Here is an 18651-nt window from a genome sequence, read left to right as displayed (position 1 = left end):
TGTGTAAATACGATAATCTCCTCAGAATGAAAACAAATAAAAAAAATAATTTTTGTGGTAGCTTTTTATTTGATTTAATTTTGTGTATGTTTTATTCTGATGAAAACGATGATAAGCTTTGCATTTTTTAAAGCTGAGTTTGAGTTAGATCATGTTTCAAATCATTATTTTTTATGAATTTAACTGTACCTGTTTGTCGCAGATATGGATGAGTGCGAGAGATTTTCCACAGTGGTGGATCCAATCAAAAAACGTTTGGAGACCATCTGCGGGCCCAGCTGCAACTGCACCAACACCATTGGCTCCTATTACTGCACCTGTTACAATGGCTATCGCCTCGGCGACCCAAGCAAGATCGCCAGCCGCACCAATCCCTGCCTGGGTAAATGCATACTCGCTCTACCCTATATTTATTCACTTAATCGGTTATACTTCTTACATGATACAGAGTTACCCCAGATACTCAAAGGTTGTCGGTTCAATGCCAGCTCCTGGTTAAATCCCAGCTCTAACAGTCCATACGTTTTACAAACACCAAAATGGATGAATGCACCAAACACAACTTTGAATGTGTGGGAAAGCGCTAAAGTAGACTAAAGTATTGTTGCAGTTTTTAATGTATTTAGTAATTTCTGTATTACTGATGATTTCTTATAATATATTTTCTTTCATGGGACTAAACACATACATTCATAACCACATGTCGCGGTGTCGAAAAACTAGCTGGACGCCTTTTGAATTGTTGGAGCATTTTGAATTCAGATGCCCCTTTGCACGTCTTGAACATCACGGAGGAATGAGAGAAAAATTCTTGACGCACGGCTGGGGCATCCTCTGTGGTCTGCGAGTGTCTCGTTTTCCCAGTCGAGAAAGTGGCTTGAGTGTTTGTATTACATAAAACCCATCAAGAGAAGTGATTGAATCAGTGGCTGAAGCATATTATACTTGTCCTCCAGTGATGACATGGCGCCAGACACCTCAGTGCTCAAAAAGTGCTGCTTCAGTGCCAGATTCTTGCCGCGCTGACGCCTGAGGATGCCCTAGATGCGCGTCCACATAGACTTTGCATGTAACCTGGGTGCTTTGATGCGTAGGGCTGAACGTAGTTTTAGTGTACAACAACTCTGTATTTCATTACTGACAACATTTTTTGACTCTACAGATATTGACGAGTGCTTGGAAACACCTGGTATCTGTGGTGTCCAAACTATTTGCACAAATTACCCCGGCACGTTCTACTGTTCCTGTCCAGAGGGGTTCTATCCTAACACGGGCTTGTACTGGACAGTAGGGATCACCTTCTGTGAAAGTAAGTTTGCTCTTTCCTCTTTCCACTGCCGTCAACGTGCAATACAGCTGGATTAACAGTATTGTTCTTCTCTGACAGATGTTCAAGTTATGCTAACCCAGATAACACCAGCAGCGGTAACACTATTTTTCCATTATTGTTATTTTTCACATAACCATGAAGTCCTGTTTAGGTGCAAGAGGTCATAAGAAAAACAGTGCAAAAATGATTTGATGTCTGACAGGACATATGGTTATCTGTTACAAGTGTGAGTTATTTTTACAGTTGTAGGGAGTATTATCTGTTACATAAGGGTGAGTTGTTGTACAGTTGTATGGAGTATGTTATGAATGTAGTCCTGTATCTTTCACTGTTTGAGCGGAGTTGTTGGAGCCTGTTGGAGAATGAGTGCACTGGTACAATGCAGCAGGTCTCCCATAGCTCAGTGTCCTTTCAAGCTTCAGACTCAGTTTGAAGAGAAAGTGCAGGATTTCTGTGAGTTGTACAGCACATGTCCTCAGCACACAGGGGTTGACTTGGCCTGGTCTTGTTTAGGTGAACTTTCTCCAGCTGCCTTCTTACCTGGGCAGGTGACAAAGATACTGGGCTGGGCTTCTCCGTGGGCGTGGGGGTAGGTGCGGGAGCAGAATTGATGGACTAATGAATGACCGTCTGAAGCCCAGCGCGTCAAATTGTGCCGCAGACAATTTGACTTGAACCCCCTCCGCAGACGTGCGCTTCAGAAATTTTGTAACGAACGGAGGCAGACAGCACGGGAAAGCGACACAGACAATAAGGGCTGTGACTGATCCTCTTTACATCCGCTCTACATACATTTCCAGTAATCCGCTTTCCCGCTTCATTTTGTATACACGGATGCCATTTTAAAATCGTAGCCCCCCAGCGGTGTGGAGCTGAATTACTTCACGCCACATAGATCTCAAAGCAGATCCATAAATCAAAAACGACGGTGACGGCGGCAGTGTGCGCTGCGTCGACGCAGAACTATAATTCAGCCTTGAGTGGTCTGTGGTGGGGTGTGGATTGAGCATCTGGGAGGTGTAGAGACAAGGCTTCCAGGGGATGAAAAATGATGAAAATGCAGATTCAGTATGTGTGCCCTGAGTCTCTGATTGGTGAATTCCACCTGTCAATCATGGGATACTGTTCCAGTCCCACATCTTGAATACAAAAGCGGTGTCCAGATGACCAGTCAATCACAAATGACTTTGTTTACAGGGAAAAACTAAAGAGAGTGTCTTCTTTGATAAAATTGAGCTACAACTGAATAACCTCACCGAAATACCAGCACCGGTAAGTTTGGCACACACTTAATATTTATCCAGTGTTTTCAAAATGGAATTGATGGTTATATTTGCTTGTTTCTGTTCTTCCCACAGACCATTGCCAACAGTTTTTCAGCAAGTATGGTAATAATTATACATTAAATTATCATCATAAAATGCCTGCAGTTTTTTGGTTCTAGCTCAAATGTAGCTGCCCATGATGTGATTAAAAGATAATATATTAACATCTATATTTATTACTATAGTTGGATCATAATTTTATATTTTGCATATGATAAATCCACAAAAGTTTTTTTGATCGAATATGTTTCGCAGCTCATCCAAGCTGCTCCTTCAGTTCTGGTCAGACGCTGGTGGCCACTGCCTTATATCTACCTAAACTAAGCTAACTGCATTGAAACCACTGTGAAACTAACACACCTACTTGTTTACAGTTACTGTTTGTTAGCTAAGTCTATTGAAGTAAGTCCCCACTAAGTGGAGAGTGTGCCTGAGTCATATTGGCATAATCATTCAGGCCAATGATGGGTGCGTTCACACATCTGGACCTGACCCGGCTATCACATTGTTTTTTTTGTTTTAGTTTAGGTTTGAGGATGGAGTTGTAAATAGGAGATAGATGATGTCTAAGTCCTCCATTTCTGTTCAAAGATGGATTGTCTCTTCTAACAAAAAGCTTCTTTAGCTCCCCTCTAAAACCAGTTCTTTCTCTGGCTCAGATCTGTCCCTCACTGTCCTCAAAAAAGTGGCTCTTGGCTTTTAGGTGGAGATGTACAGCAGACTGAGGTCCTGTGTTGCTCTCTCATCTGTGTTGGTGCATCTTATGAAGTACCTGTTTAGTTTCTCCAGTGTAGCGCTCACTGCAGTCTTCACTGCACTGAATGGAGTAGACCACATTTCCTTGTTTGTGACTCAGTGTTTTGTCCTTTGGGTGGACCAGTTTCTATCTTAACCTTTGTTTGTAGGTTTGAAATAGACTGGGATTTCATGTTGTCTGAAAATCCTCTATAGTTTTTTTTTTTTTAGAAACACCGACCATGCAAGGAATAGTTACACCCTTTCTCCTAGGTTCTGAGTCTCTGTTGAAGCAACAAAACAGCCACTGCGGTTTCAATGTAGTTAGTTCATGATAATACGTTTTCAGCAAATATAGCATTTTCAAAACAATAAAAGGTAGCATGGTGAATGTGTTATGTGTTAATAGCAAATACCCCATAGTTAGTAACATATAACAATGACTGAAAACGCTTGTCCGTGCTGCAATGTTTACCCGTGTAGGAAGTGGCCGGGGTGGGACCACGTGCCAGGAGTAGCCGGGTGAGTAGTTCCGGAAACGGTGAAGTGGGCAGCGTCATCCTGGACCTTTCCGATCGCTTGGTGGCCACGTTGGTGCAGGAAGATTTTAACCAGACCAGTCTTAACGTCAAGAATTCAGCAGTGGGTAAGAAACATCGTCTTGTCACTGTTTGTTAAAGATGCACTGTGTAATTTTTCTGGTGGAGAGTCCTTCAAATTGCTGGAATGTTTCACAGTGTGGCATTAAACCTTTCTATCTTCATTTAAACCAAACCAGATGAAGTTACAGGTTAGATCTGTGGAGAGGCAACCCCGCTCACAGTCAGAATGCCTGTTTTTTTGTTTTTCTAGGTATTTTTGAGAGATAAAACCACTTGTAGTTGAATAAATGTAAGGTAGAGATGTTTAATGTCATACTGTGGAACATTCCAGGCAGAGCAATGACATCTCCATATAAAAAAGCAGGTGACTGACTCCCATTTGAAAAGTTACATAGTGCAGCTTTAAATATATCTAAAGTGATCGTAATGTCCTTCGTAGATTTAAGTCTCGAAACTTACGGATACGGGGGAACAACATGAAAATGCCACCCCTCGGAGCCAATGGGAACAGCATGGAAATCAACATGGATGAACTGGCTGAAAATAACAACGGTAAGTAAGTTTTCGCTTCTAACCAAGTAGCTTCTTCTGGGCTTTGTGAAGAAGCTACTTGGTTAGCAGCTGCAAAAGCTTAGTAGGTCCAGTTGTTTTTATTCAGTTTCGTGATAATGGTAAGTAAAGTTGTGCAATTAATAAAATATTATTCAAGTTGAGATACAATCCTTTCAAATTATGCATTGTCCGGCTTGGGGTTTTTAATCACAAAGTCTACAGCCAATCTTCTGAGCAGAGGTCAGACTTTAGAGGAATGTGTTGTGTGATAAATTCCACTGGCCAAATAAGACTTTGATATCCATTTTATCATAAAATAAAATGGATAAATATAATTAGACATTAGACACTGTCACTCAGACATCCTCAGAATTAACCCTGCATTCTTACATCTTAGTTTGAGTCTGGACTTTTTAGAACCTGCTTCTAAGTGAGCAAAGCTGTAGTAAAACATAACTTCAGCAGACTGCAGTCCAATGTTTTGCCAGAGGAGTGATTAGACAGATCAGTGAATGGGTAATGTATTTTTTGTGACTTAAAACTGGATGTGTTCGGCTTACAGGGACCTACAGCTTTCACAAAGATCAGAGAATCTCCTCTATTTTCACAGCATAAGCAACTAAATGTTACCGTTTGTAAGCCTAGCCCCACTCTAAGCAGATTCTAAGCCCGTGCCATCTCCACTCCAGCTGCCATCAACTGTTTAGTCAGTAATGATCATGCAATGCATGTTTCTGTGTTAGAGAATGCAAAGGCTCTGGATGTCTGAGACAGGAGAAGTTTATTTGCCCTCAGTCCAAGACCTAAGGACTTGAATACTCAACACTGCAACTAAGAATGACAGCTTGGAGACAAGCTGGCTGAGATGAAATGAGAAGAGCATAGCATACTGCTACTGATAAGTTGACCAAGGAAACTGATAATGTTAAAGAAGGACAAATTCTGTAATAGAACAGTATTTTCTGATTGAGAGAGGAATTGGGCCTAAATATGCAGAGTTTGTGTGTGAAATAACAATAGGGCCTTTGACTAGACTTGAACCCAAACACACTTGGATGGACGGCCTTACCTACTATCATGGCTTTTCCAGGTTCCGCTGCGGCTGCTTTCTTCACTCTGAATGGCATGGAGAGCCTGCTCAGTCACCAGTACCTGAAAACAGAAAACCGCACCCAGATGTTCTCAGATGTGATCAGTGCTGTACTCCCCACCATGAACAACACCAACATCACAGATCCTGTCAACTTCACCATCCAGCACAAGACATCAGCAAGCAGTGTAGGAAAATCTGCATATGCATGTACTTTTACAATTTACACCAGAGGCAGCAGAGTGACACCAGCCTCTGTATATTCTCACATTTAAACACAAAACTTTTTACATCGCTTAAGTATTCATTGTTGGTTGGATGAATTATGTGTTTTAAATCACAATATAAAAGCTGACAACAAGAGAGATGATGCTTTGCAGCGATAATGAGACGTATCTGCGGCGCTCACATCAATTAAGCCACTCATCATTTAACTCCAGTTGTCTGCACCGCACATCTTTTTCTTCAGAAGTTGTTCTTGTAAAGTTGCTGTCTGATTTCGTGTTTTATATTTATCCTCCATGGCTGTAAACTTTCCAACTGATAAAAAGCCTGGAGACGCTCTGTTGATGCTGAAAAATTAGAACTCTATTCTACTGTAATTTTCAGTAGCGTGTAGTGTAATGCAGAGTCCATTTTCCCGTACCGGACGCAACGGGTTCGGGCAAATGGTTGCTGAAACGTTCTGGAATTTTATGGGCGAGTATGCAGGCGGGTAGTAACTACACACAGGAGGGTCAGGACTAAATCAGGACTAAACCAGGATTACACCAGGACTAATCTTGGACTTAAGAGAGAGAGAGAACCCCGAGCCCACAGAGCAGGGTGTTTGCAAAGCCCTGGTTCAATGCTGGTTCAGTTCTGGTTTAGTCCTGTTTTAGTCCTGTTTTAGTCCTGGTTCAGTCCTGGTTCAGCCCTGGTTCAGTCCTGGTTCAGTCCTGGTTCAGTCCTGGTTCAGTCCTGGTTCAGTCCTGGTTTACTCATCCTGGTTCAGTCCTCTTTTAGTCCTGTTTTAGTCCTGGTTCAGTTCTGTTTTAGTCCTGTTTTAGTCCTGGTTCAGTTCTGTTTTAGTCCTGGTTCAGTTCTTTTTTAGTCCTATTTTAGTCCTGGTTCAGTCCTGTTTTAGTCCTGTTTTAGTCCTGGTTCAGGTCTGGTTTAGTCCCGTTTTAGTCCTGGTTGAGTCCTGGTTCAGGCCTGGTTCAGTCCTGGTTTAGTTCTGTTTTAATTCTGTTTTAGTCCTGTTTTAGTCCTGGTTCAGTTCTGTTTTAGTCCTGGTTCAGTTCTGGTCTAGTCCTGTTTTAGTTCTGTTTTAATTCTGTTTTAGTCCTGGTTCAGTCCGGGTTCAGTCCGGGTTCAGTCCGGGTTCAGTACTGGTTCAGTCCTGTTTTAGTCCTGGTTCAGTCCTCGTTCAGTCCTGGTTCAGTCCTGGTTCAGTCCTGGTTCAGTCCTGGTTCAGTCCTGTTTAGTCCTGGTTCAGTTCTGGTTTTAGTCCTGTTTTAGTCCTGGTTCAGTTCTGTTTTAGTCTTGGTTCAGTCCTGGTTCAGTTCTGGTTTAGTCCTGTTTTAGTCCTGGTTCAGTTCTGTTTTAGTCTTGGTTCAGTCCTGGTTTAGTCCTGTTTTAGTCCTGGTTCAGTCTTGGTTCAGTCCTGGTTCAGTCCTGGTTCAGTCCTGGTTCAATTTCGTGGCAGTCTGTGGCATGTCCCGCAAAAGTCCAGCGTCTCGATCAATGTTTCTTCTACTCAGTAAATAAAGCCTGTGAAGTGATGACAGTCGAGTCACGTCTATGAATTCGTATTCGTACTGAAGAAAGCGTAACCGTTTCGTTTCATTTCGTGATTGTGATTCTTGAAGTCGTAACTTTTCAATCCGTATTCTGATGGATTCTTCAGCTAGAATGATTTTAATTTGTGTGCGATTTACGTGTGAATGTTAACGGGTCCGGGCGTGTGCAGGTTTAACTTTGATATAATCACGGCTTAACGGGCGGGTGCGGTGCTGTACTGCATGTGCGCGGGCGGGAATGGGTCTCTGAAAATTGACCCGTGCAGGACTCTAGCGTAATGACGACCGTCGGATACACGTATGACACTGCCGGTGTAGATCGTCAAACCCGTTAAAATGAAGACCTTTTCTTAATAAAACCGACCAATAATTTACATGTTAAAAATGCAGCCACCGAAAAAAGACCCATTCAGGAAACGGTATCGAAAAGTAGGTATTGTTAAAATACTAGTATTGTAAAAAAAAAAAAAAACAGTACCCAGCTCTCCTCATGAACTTATCTTGGTGAATTATTTGAATGCTTGAAATACATTTGATAAATTAGCAAAACATTTGGATTAGGGATGGGCATGATTAGTCGATTAATCGATAATTGATCATTAAGAATTTCATCGATTACGTTCATTTTAATCGACAAACCGAATGTAGGTTGCTGTGCGTAGCGTGACCAAACAGGGGTCCGTACATGTAGCTCTCTGCACTCAGAAGGAGACAAACAGTTGGTCCACCTGCAGCGTACTGAAGTGCAAATGCGAACAATGTGCAACGACGACTTGTACAAGAAAGTCCACGTTTTCCGTTCGGGACAAGTGTGAGTCCATGTGCACAGTGTATAAAGCAGCACATATGTTTCGGTGTCCAGTGGGAAAAAGTTTTGCCAGGTGAGAGTCGCGCAATGTCGATGACGAGTCCCCACCTCCCTCCCCCCGTACGGTGTCCTGGTTTTGACAAACGCAAATATGGTCACACTAACCTGTATTCCACTGAGTCATGTCTTTTAATCCGACAGAAGTTGAACCGCATCAGCGACAAAAGAGCTGTAGTTTTATCTTCGCTTAGTTTATGCAAATTAGCGATGCGGTTTTAAGTTTCGTTTCTGTGAGAGTTGCGCAAAACTGAATTAAACACATTATAATGTCAAACGGGCTGATGTGGCTCTAGAGTGGTTACGGTTTATATGTCGTAAAGTTGAATTTATTTATGCAGATTAGTAGTGCAGATAGTAATAATAATGATCATTTTAATATAAAAACATCGATCGTTAATTCTTCCGACGATCGATTAAGAAAATTTCACCGAATGCCCATCCCTAATTTGGATTGCTGCAAACTGTTTAAATGAACTAGTTCTGTTTTTCATGTACTATCAGGTGCCTTTTATCTAGGAGCTCAAAATAATACTGTTAATTTGGCTATGTGTCTTACATTTGTTTATGTTAGAAACGTGTAATGTACCTAGGCTGGATAGGCTGACAGGTGAGATAAGGACAGAAACAAACAAGCAAAGTTTTAAAATGTTTACTGATAATTGATTGAAGCTGCATTGCAATAAAGTGACCTAAGTAAATGAAATAACTGCATTTAATTTAAGTAATTGTGATTGAAATTAATACTACATACCTTCTTGTGTTGTCTTCTTGGTGTTCCGGCCAAAAGAGTCCCCAGGCAGCCGGAGCACCTTAAGAAGGTTCCTGGGCAGGCAACCATTTTGTTAGGAGGAAGGGAGCACAGAGATTTTAACTTTTCTACTTATATTTTAAAATTAATAATAAAACACTGCTAATTTATTAACAGGGTATCCCCAGGTTTGACTACCCCAAATTTAAGACTTTTTAAAGACCTTTTTAAGACCACTTAAATGAAAATTAAGACCAACATCGCACCCATTATGTGGGCGAAAAACACAAGATCCAATTCTAATAATGACCATTACTCACTACTTTAAATAACAAAAAAATACTTTTATTATAAAATCTCATTCAGAACTCATTTATAGTTGTATGCATTGCTTGTAAAATGGCCAAAAAAAAACATTTATGACATTCTAAATTTCACATTGTTGTTTTTTTTCCTCCCATCCAATTAAAAAAAGAAAAGAAAAAAAGGCTAATGAAATTTAAGACATCTGTGAAAAAAATAAGACTTGGACAACATAATTTAAGACTTTTTAAGGCCTTAATTTAGGAACATGAAATTTAAGACCTTTTCAAGACTTTTAAGACCCTGCAGCTACCCTGAATAAAGACATATTTTTGTATTTAGATTTAATTGAATATTTAGGACACTGTTTTGATATGATTAACTTTTTAAATATTGAAGGGAAATTATCTAAACTTATTTTAATTAAAAGAGGTGGTCTATAAAAGGAGCCAGCCTCACTTTTGTGGAGAAGAAGGTGCTGTCTTTGTGCGCAGGTTTATGCAATGCCTGTTTTTAACTTCATAAATATTTTTTTCGATTTTCTTCTTGGTCATGGAATAAATGCACTTTGGGTTTGCACTTAAATTGTCTCAACTCGACTCTGTTCCTGTAAGGTTGCTACCCAGGCTATTACACAATATAACAAACATGGGGGCAAGTGGCAAAAACTGATAAGCGGATCGGAGGCATGTATGTATTGACTATTTCATTCACTTTTTTTTCTAGTCGGAGAATGAAGCCGGCATGATAACCTGTGTGTACTGGAAAGTGGAGAAGGACGATGCGGGCCTGGTCACCTCCATGGGCTGGTCTACAGAGGGCTGCACCATGACCTTCACCAATGAGAACTACACCGTGTGCAGCTGTACTCATCTCTCCACGTTCGCCTTGATTCTACAGATTGCAGATGTAAGGACTTTATTGCATTGTTAGTAAATAGGACTGACATAATTTTATTTCATGGTCAATACCGATGATTAAGAATCCAGAACAGCCAATGTTCAATTAGCTTTGCAGATATTTTGGGGCCGGGTTAGATTTTTGATTCTTTGCTCCAAATTATATGATCTGAAATGAACTCAGTTAAGAAAATATGATAAGGAAATATAATATAAATCTTTGTTTTAATACAATACAACGGCTAGTGTTGGGAAGGTTACTTTTAAAATGTATTCCCCTACAGATTACAGATTACATGCCCCAAAATGTAGTTTGTAATGGAATCCATTAAATTACTTAAAGTGAGTAACGTAATCTGAATACTTTGGATTACATCGTTTGCTGTAGAGAAGCAAAGACTAGGAAATCATAACATAAGATGTTTTGTCTGCTAAAAGACAATAAAAAGCCCAGTTTTTACTTAACCAAATTAAAAAATAGTATTGATAGGGGAGGAGGAGGCACGGTCCACACGGTCCTGTTAAATAGTGTTTGAGACATGGTTTAGACCTGGTTTAGTCCTGGTTTAGTCCTGGTTTAGTCCTGGTTTAGATCTGGTTTAGATCTGGTTTAGACCTGGTTTGGACCCAGTTTAGACCTGGTTTTAGTCCTGGTTTGGACCTAGTTTAGACCTAGTTTAGACCTGGTTTTAGACCTGGTTTAGACCTGGTTTAGACCTGGTTTAGACCTGGTTTGGACCTGGTTTAGTGTCCGGCAATGAGTGGAATTACTAAAATAAAATAAAAAATAAATTAAAAAAAGGGATATAGCCCAAAATGTGAAAACAGGAAAATACCACATTGTAATCCATTTATTTCAACAAAGTAACTGTAATCTAATTCACTCACTTAAACAGTAACTGTAACTGAATACAGTTATTAATAATTTGTACTCTGATTACGTAACTCTGGTACATGTAATCCGTTACTCCCCAACACTGACTACGGCAAATATCTAAAATATACAAAAAAAATGATTTGAGGAGCTTTAAGTATTCAAGACCATGTAAGTATCAAAATATCGACACTTTGGTATTGATTTGTTAAGTTTGTTAAAAAAATAGTATTTTTTTTGTGTCAAGATTCAAGATTTTATTGTCATTGTCATAGAAAAACAACTGAATTATATTTAGAGCGTCAAGCACTGCATTTAGTAGGGGTGTAACGGTACACGTATTCATGCCCAACCATTTCAGTATGCCACATTAGGGTCGGTGCAGGGCTGAGGACGAGTGAGTTCACGCAAATTGCATGTGTTTACATTCCGCCACTACATGTGCAGATACACGGAAGGCTCGGCTCTTTAATATTCACGAGGGAACTCTTAACGTGATTGGGAAGGCAGTGTTTCCCGCAGCGCTTTATAGTTAGGGCAGCTGCCTTGACAACAATTGCCCCCCGCCTTGACTACATTCCTCCGAACCACATGAATCCTCACAAAACTACGGTCATTGTGTCCCGGTCCTCACTTTCGTCTTTCGGCTGGTATGGAATCTCCACCCACGCTTCCCCCTCCATACTCTGTCCCTAGCAAAAGTTTATTTTCAGCCAAAAGGGACAAAGTAACTGGCTGCAGACCTGCGCTCACTGTAGACGATGTGGACGAGTTGTTTTTTCTGACCAAAAATATGAAGATTGAGTAAAACTTCACGCTGGAACCGTTAGTACTGCTCTTTACTTTTTGAAAAGTTTTGTTTACTGTTTACAAGCAATTTATTTTTTATAATATTTCATACATTTGTTGCTTATTTGAGAATATTTTATTTAACTTATTAGTATTACCAAGCAACACTTTGCATTTATTTTATTTTCTCTTTTGTATAATGTTAAAACAAATTTTTGGTTTAATAAACACACAAATAAACAACAAGTGTTTTGCATTTTGTTTCCATACTGTATTGAAAATGAACTGAACCGTGACCTCAAAGCCAAGGTACATACCGAACTGTGATTGTTGTGTACCGTTACACTCCTAGCATTTAGTGATATAACTGTATACATATAAAACGCCATACCAATTGGTGCTCTTACAACTCAAGTTGGCTCGGAGCTCTTCTTATTTCTGAGTTTGAAACATGAACCTGAAATCCAACGTGTCTTCTCCGTATTATTCCCCAGCCTCCTCCTCAGAACGACTTCCTGGACTGGCTCAACCGGATCTGCGTCATCATCGGACTCTTCTTCTTCGCTCTGGCCGTTCTCACCTTCCTCTTGTGCAGCTGGAATCCCAAAATCAACAACACCGCTCGCCTCCACCTGTGTCTCAATCTGGGCCTGTCCCATCTGCTCCTGCTCTGGAACGACCGCTATCTAGACGATGAGGTACAAAGCTAAATTTGGTGACGGTGTATGAACTTTAAAAACCATGAAGGAGCATTTTCAGGAGAGGGAGAACAAATAACTATAATAATCACTGTTTCTACTTCAGCTACTGTGTTAGTTAAGGTTAAGTGTCTTGCCCAAGGACACAATGACAATATGCATTATGAGCTTGCAGCATTTTCACACACCCAAAACACTTCAAGGACCGATATTCTGATAAAAAAAAAGTGGTGGTATAATGTCCTTTCTGCCCTGAGCCACCACAAAAAAAACTAGATTTGAAATTTCCTAGGATTGTTGCCTCATAGGTAGAAACCAGGGTCAGTTTTACCAGACCGCCAGAGTTGTTCCAAGCATTTCGGATGTCAAATCGCATTCATTAATACTGTATGCTTATGTTAATACTGTATGAGGGCATGTTCTTTAATTATTATCGGATAACATTGTTTTTCTTTTCCCCATGGCCAAAAAACGTAATCCGATCACTTTGAATCGCCCATATTACTCTATTTTCTGATCTGTTTTAATGTTCTTTCCTCATCACAAACACATTTGGGGTTGTGTTTTGTTTCATTCATACATTTTTAAAACACAAACCCAGTAGACCAGACCTGGGCATTGTCCAGCTCCCGGGCAACATACGGCCTTTTAGTTGACTCTGACAGGTCCGTTCAGGCTAATTTGGCTGAATTGCTTTTATGTTTGTTTATTTATGTATTTATTTATTTATTTATTCAATAGGGACAGTGCATTTTAATGAGCATCTACAACACTGCAGTGTAAATATGCCAGATTATAGCAAGAATGCTCATTTCCATCTGTAGTCCCTCGGCAGGTAACACCACAAATTTAACAGAAAAAAACAAAAACAAGTGACAGTTATACATTAAAAGTGTCCACAAGTCTGGTTTTCCTTTAGCCACTGTTTCAAGTAGGACATGAAAGTGGCAAGTGTTGGAGTTTCTTTTACTGGTAGCAGACTGTTCCAAAATGTTGTGCCTCTGACTGAGAGAACACATTGTCCGAATGTGGTGCGTCTGTGTGGGAGCTCACAGTTCCCCCGGGCTGTGGCCCTACTGTAGTTCCCATCCCACTCACTGTCTTTACTTTAATAAAATCCTGTAACGGAGGAGGGGCAAGTCCATGCAAAACTTTATAGATAAAACATCCAAATTTAAAATCAACAAAATTATAAAAATTAAGCAGATTGTACTTAATATAAAATAGTGCAGTGGTGAAATGAGAATGGTTTCTTGTCCAATATTTTTATGGTGATTCGATGGGTTTGAGTTTTGTGCCAACAGCGAGTGATGATGTGGTTCTGTAATACTCTATATGAGACAGAATCATGGAGCGTAAAAACATTCGTGCTGCATATAGAGTCATAAAAGATCTTACTTGTCTAAAATTAGATAAGTTAGAGGTGTTTTTTTAGACAATGTTAGAGGAGTTTTTTTTAGGTGACATTTTTTGTAAGTTGTAACGACCCAGCTCGCTAGGGTTGGAAATGTAATAAAAAAAATCCAAGGTGGAGAATGGAATAAATTAAGTAATGTTTAATTAACAGGAATATAAAAGGGTAAATTAATAAAACATGCTAAAATATGTACAGAAAATAATCCAAATTGAGAAACAACAAGAAATAACAGGATTAACATATAACAAGTTTTGCGCCAAAAAACGTGCCACGCAAGTCTGTATAAAAACGAGTGATTAAACTAAGAGACACACAACAAAACTAAATCACAAGTGCCCAAAGTAAAACCACATAAACCCACAAACAAAATCACTTTTTCATTGCTTAGTCATGACATAAACTCTTACCAGTCGTACCAGCTCGTCAAAACAATGATATTTACTGCTTTTTTTATAAAGAAATACAATTAATATTATGCAAAATTTAGTAAAGCATTTTGGAGTTCCACAATATTTTCTGTTTCTCGTGTGGCTCTATGGATAAAATAATTGCCCACCCCTGCTGTAAGCTGAGTTCTTCTCTCAAACTAATACAGGAAGAGCTCTACTGTGTTTTTAAACTCCATACACCTTCACTAGAATCATTTGGATAATTTCAGTAACTCTGTAATTGCCAATATCTACAAAACAAAATGTAAAATGTAGTTGTTAACATGAAAACTACAGCTATATGACATCACAAGGTTGAACAGGGCATTTTGAGATTTGGATAGTGAAACAAAAGCTTTGAGAAAGAAACAAAACACAACTCCAGGTCTGTTTGTGATGAGGAAACAGCATTCTAACTTGGCTAAAAGCTCAAAAAGGAGTCAGTTTTGTGTAATATAGGACCTTTAATGCTCAGATTGCGTTCACTTTACACCTCATCAACCCTAAGCCACTGTTTTTATGTTTTTTTTAATTTATTCCTCCACAGTTGGCCTGCACGGTTATGGCCGGCCTCCTCCACTTCCTCGTAGTGGCCAGTTTCGTGTGGATGCTGCTGGAGGCGACGCAGCTCTTCATGTTAGTGCGGAAACTAACCAAAGTTCAGGTCATCAAGAGAGACGGCCTCCCCAAACCCGTGCTGTACATCGTGGGTTACGGGGTGCCTCTGGTCGTGGTGGGGGTTTCTGCGCTGGTGTATTCCGACGGATATGGGGCGACTGAAGGCGCGTAAGTATAACCGTATTGCCGTTGTGGAATATAATGAAGTTTTTTTTACATATCTGGTACCTTCACTTCACTACCTCATTAGATCTAAGAACATGTATCTGTATTTTCTACTTAGGGTGACTATAGATTTCCAAATCAAAAACTAGGACATCCCTGGTTTGAGGTGGTTGGTAATAATTAAATTGTGAAATCAGTGCATAATTAAGGAGAACTGTTTTGCATTCGGCCCATTTATGACTAACATGTGTCAGTATAGTCACATTTGTGTTTTGGTCATTTTTAAGTATACTTTTCCTGTATTTTACTTTAAAAAATGACAATTTATGCCTCTTTTTACTGTTGGCAAGCATCAAATTTTGTCAAAAACTAGGAAAAATGAAGGGTTTTGGATAAATCTGCTGGGACAGAGCTCAAAACTGGGACTGTCCCGGGTAAATAGGGACATCTGGTCACCCTCTTTCTACTCCACTAGTTTTTTTGAACGGGACTAAAAAAAATAAACATATTTTTGATGATTGTTTGAGACCTGCTGAAAAGGTTGAGGGTTTATTTTTCATAATTTGAACAAAAATTTAAGAACAAAAAAATCATTTCTGTTGAACGAAATTCAGCAAAACATTTGAAGCTTTATTAGATCTCAAATTCTACATGAAATACTACTCTTTAAGTACATTTTAGGTACTTGGACATGTACTTTAATCATTTTACTTAAGTACATTTTTTTCATGTAATGCTTTTATTCTGTATTCATTTATTTTTTGCTTTAGTTTCTGTACTTATACTTAAGATAAATGTAGTATTTCATCCACCACTGCAGTGACTGGTTAGGTTGTATATGCTTTTATTTATTGTATTTGTATTTTGCACTATAATTTATTGTTGCTGTGTTTTACTTGGTTGTAGGTGCTGGTTGTCAAGGACTAGGAACTTCAACTGGGCTCTGACAGGACCTGTGATTGCTATACTTGCGGTAAGTGATTGAAAATCTACAAAATGACATTGTACGGGGGCAAAAATAATTCCAAATTTGATTCAGTATTTTCAAGTTGTGCCAAGATAAAATGTAAAGGTTCAGTTAAAGATGCAGTACGTAATTTGTCTGCTTGTGTCAATATATTTTTATTTGAAATATTCCATGTATGGCATTAAACGTGTTCAATAATAGGCATTATTGCTCACATGTACTCTGAAAAACATGCTTTTTTAGTCTGAGTGGGGTCGCCTTTCCACAGAACTGACCTGTGAGTCCTCCTGGTGATATCATTAGTTTGTCTCTATGTACATAAGTAAGATTAATGCCATACTGTGGAGCACTGAGGACTTCGAACATTTACTGATGCCAGAAAAGTTACACCTATAACTTAAACTAAACAAAGTACTTGATAACCTTGGAGTTTCCTTTAGTACTATTGACTTTATTCTGCCACGCTCACTTCTCCAAATATTTTGCCACTAAAATATGATACAAAGTAGATCATCTCTGGGAGGCTTTGAAACGACTTTGTACTTGCTGTCAGGATCGGCAGCCCTTTCACTTGTATCTGCTCATAAGTGAAATAATTAAATGAAGAAAGTTTGCCGAGTCTCCTACGCTGATTTTTGATAATGATACAACATCACTAGACTCATTCATCAGCCAGTTTCACTTCGTGGAAATTAGGATCCATTCGCTCGACAGTAGGTGGGTACTTTTTTAATTTAATCAATCGCTGCTATTTGGTTGTGACATACGTAATGCGTCAAATCGCGTAGGAAAAAGGGCAACAACATCTTTCCCCTTGATAAAATTCACCAAACATTCTTTGTTCCGATCTCCTCCTCGATCTCGGGAATCGTTGCCAACACAGAATGTCTGTCTTCGTCTTGTGCTGTACCACAAAAGGGACCCAGACAGACACTTGAGTTTGACGTCATGGCTTCACAGCTCTTCACTGACTGGCAAACCGTCTAGTGTATTCCGATTCCTGACCTAGTCGCTGGAGAGATATGAAATTGAGCGGAGGCACTAGGTGGCACCAGCCTGACTACAGCACAGCACCAGTTTTGAGAAATCAGGATACTGCATCTACATGTCACAGAATCCTGAATACTCTCCGAAAACCTCAGTGAGAGTTTATTGGTTTCTCATAAGCAGGATACTGGCATATTCACGATACTGAAATCAGAATACTGCATCTACTTGGACACTCACATAACCAGGATACTCAAAAAACCCAATCATAACCGATCATAACTCTCAAGCGCATGTGAATAGGAAAAACTTGCTCTTGCCCCCCATTTGGGAGTATGACATTATCTCTACTCCCACTCCTTTTTGGGCAAAATAGTAATAATAACAGTTATTAGTAGTTGTTGTTATTTTCATTTCTGTTGTGATTTCACTTGTGTCATGTGTTCCATTGTACATGGATGTGGATCTTTACTTGCCCAAAATAAATGCATTAAACTAAAAAAACTAAAAAACTAGAATCTAAAATCCACCAATAGGCCCTTTAACACTGGTCCTCATACAGTGTTATTATAATATCCAATGCACCGTCCTTGGTCTTGTCTTTAAAGGAAGATGCCTTCACTGGTTCTGCAGGTCAGCTATTCATAATTATATCTTTTTTCAGCTTAACTGTACATTGTTCTGTGCTACACTGTGGAGCCTGAGAACCACCTTGGCCAACATGAAGAGTGGAGCCTCGGATTCCAAAGATGCAAGGTAAAGCAATAGTGTAATAATTTCAGATGGTAGAGGGCAGGGGCAAATATAACTATGGGCATTCCGTTGTTTGTGAAGGAAATATCCAAAACTGAAAATCTACAAACGTGGTGTGTTATCATTGTCACAATCTTGCCATAATAAAGGGCCCATATTACACTTTATTTCTCTCTGCTCCGCACCTCCTCCTGTGCGCAATGCAGGCTCGCCTCTAATCCAGAACTAGACCAGAACTAAAACCAGGACTAAACCAGGTCTAAACCAGCACTAAAATCAGGACTAAAACCAGGTTTAAAACCAGGTCTAAACCAGGAGTAAACCAGGACTAAACTAGGACTAAATCAGGACTAAACTAGGCCTAAACCAGGACTAAACCAAAACTAAAATCAGGACTAAAACCATGTCTAAACCAGGTCAGCACCAGGATTTAATCAGGATTTAACCATGGTGTGTGGGATGTCACGACATCACAAGGTGGAACAGAGCATTTTGAACTTTGGAGTAGTAGAACGACTAATAATGCAGTGTTACTCAGACATGTGTGAAGGAAACAAAACACAACTCCTGGTATGTTTTTGAGGAGGAAACAACATTATGTCTTTGAAAAAAATCTACAATACAATAATGTAACTCACTCACATCCTCAACTCAAATTATTGATACCAAAAGAAACTTACAATGTTGTCCTTTAAAAAAAAAACTTGACATGTCTTTGACTT

The 18651-nt window shown here is 39.5% G+C and overlaps 1 protein-coding gene across 1 annotated transcript in view; it reads left to right on the top strand.

Annotated features, from left to right (window-relative positions):
- The window catches only part of LOC110156588 (adhesion G protein-coupled receptor E2-like), a 140644-nt gene that overhangs the window by 120604 nt on the left and 1389 nt on the right, over nucleotides 1–18651 (top strand). Inside the window, exons 10-22 of the mRNA XM_055153097.1 lie at nucleotides 203–382; nucleotides 1163–1309; nucleotides 1388–1425; nucleotides 2528–2602; nucleotides 2689–2718; nucleotides 3874–4032; nucleotides 4439–4544; nucleotides 5635–5822; nucleotides 10067–10243; nucleotides 12391–12594; nucleotides 14987–15225; nucleotides 16129–16195; nucleotides 17841–17932. Of these exons, the coding sequence (XP_055009072.1) occupies nucleotides 203–382; nucleotides 1163–1309; nucleotides 1388–1425; nucleotides 2528–2602; nucleotides 2689–2718; nucleotides 3874–4032; nucleotides 4439–4544; nucleotides 5635–5822; nucleotides 10067–10243; nucleotides 12391–12594; nucleotides 14987–15225; nucleotides 16129–16195; nucleotides 17841–17932 (1702 nt within the window). The remainder of the gene's footprint in view (nucleotides 1–202; nucleotides 383–1162; nucleotides 1310–1387; nucleotides 1426–2527; nucleotides 2603–2688; nucleotides 2719–3873; nucleotides 4033–4438; nucleotides 4545–5634; nucleotides 5823–10066; nucleotides 10244–12390; nucleotides 12595–14986; nucleotides 15226–16128; nucleotides 16196–17840; nucleotides 17933–18651) is intronic.

Source organism: Boleophthalmus pectinirostris, unplaced genomic scaffold, assembly GCF_026225935.1.
Source record: "Boleophthalmus pectinirostris isolate CB_2022bp ecotype Guang Dong unplaced genomic scaffold, ASM2622593v1 HiC_scaffold_17, whole genome shotgun sequence".
In the NCBI taxonomy this organism is placed as follows: domain Eukaryota; kingdom Metazoa; phylum Chordata; class Actinopteri; order Gobiiformes; family Gobiidae; genus Boleophthalmus; species Boleophthalmus pectinirostris.
The sequence above is the reverse complement of the archived record's forward strand: the minus strand, read 5'-3'. Positions and strand labels throughout refer to the sequence as shown.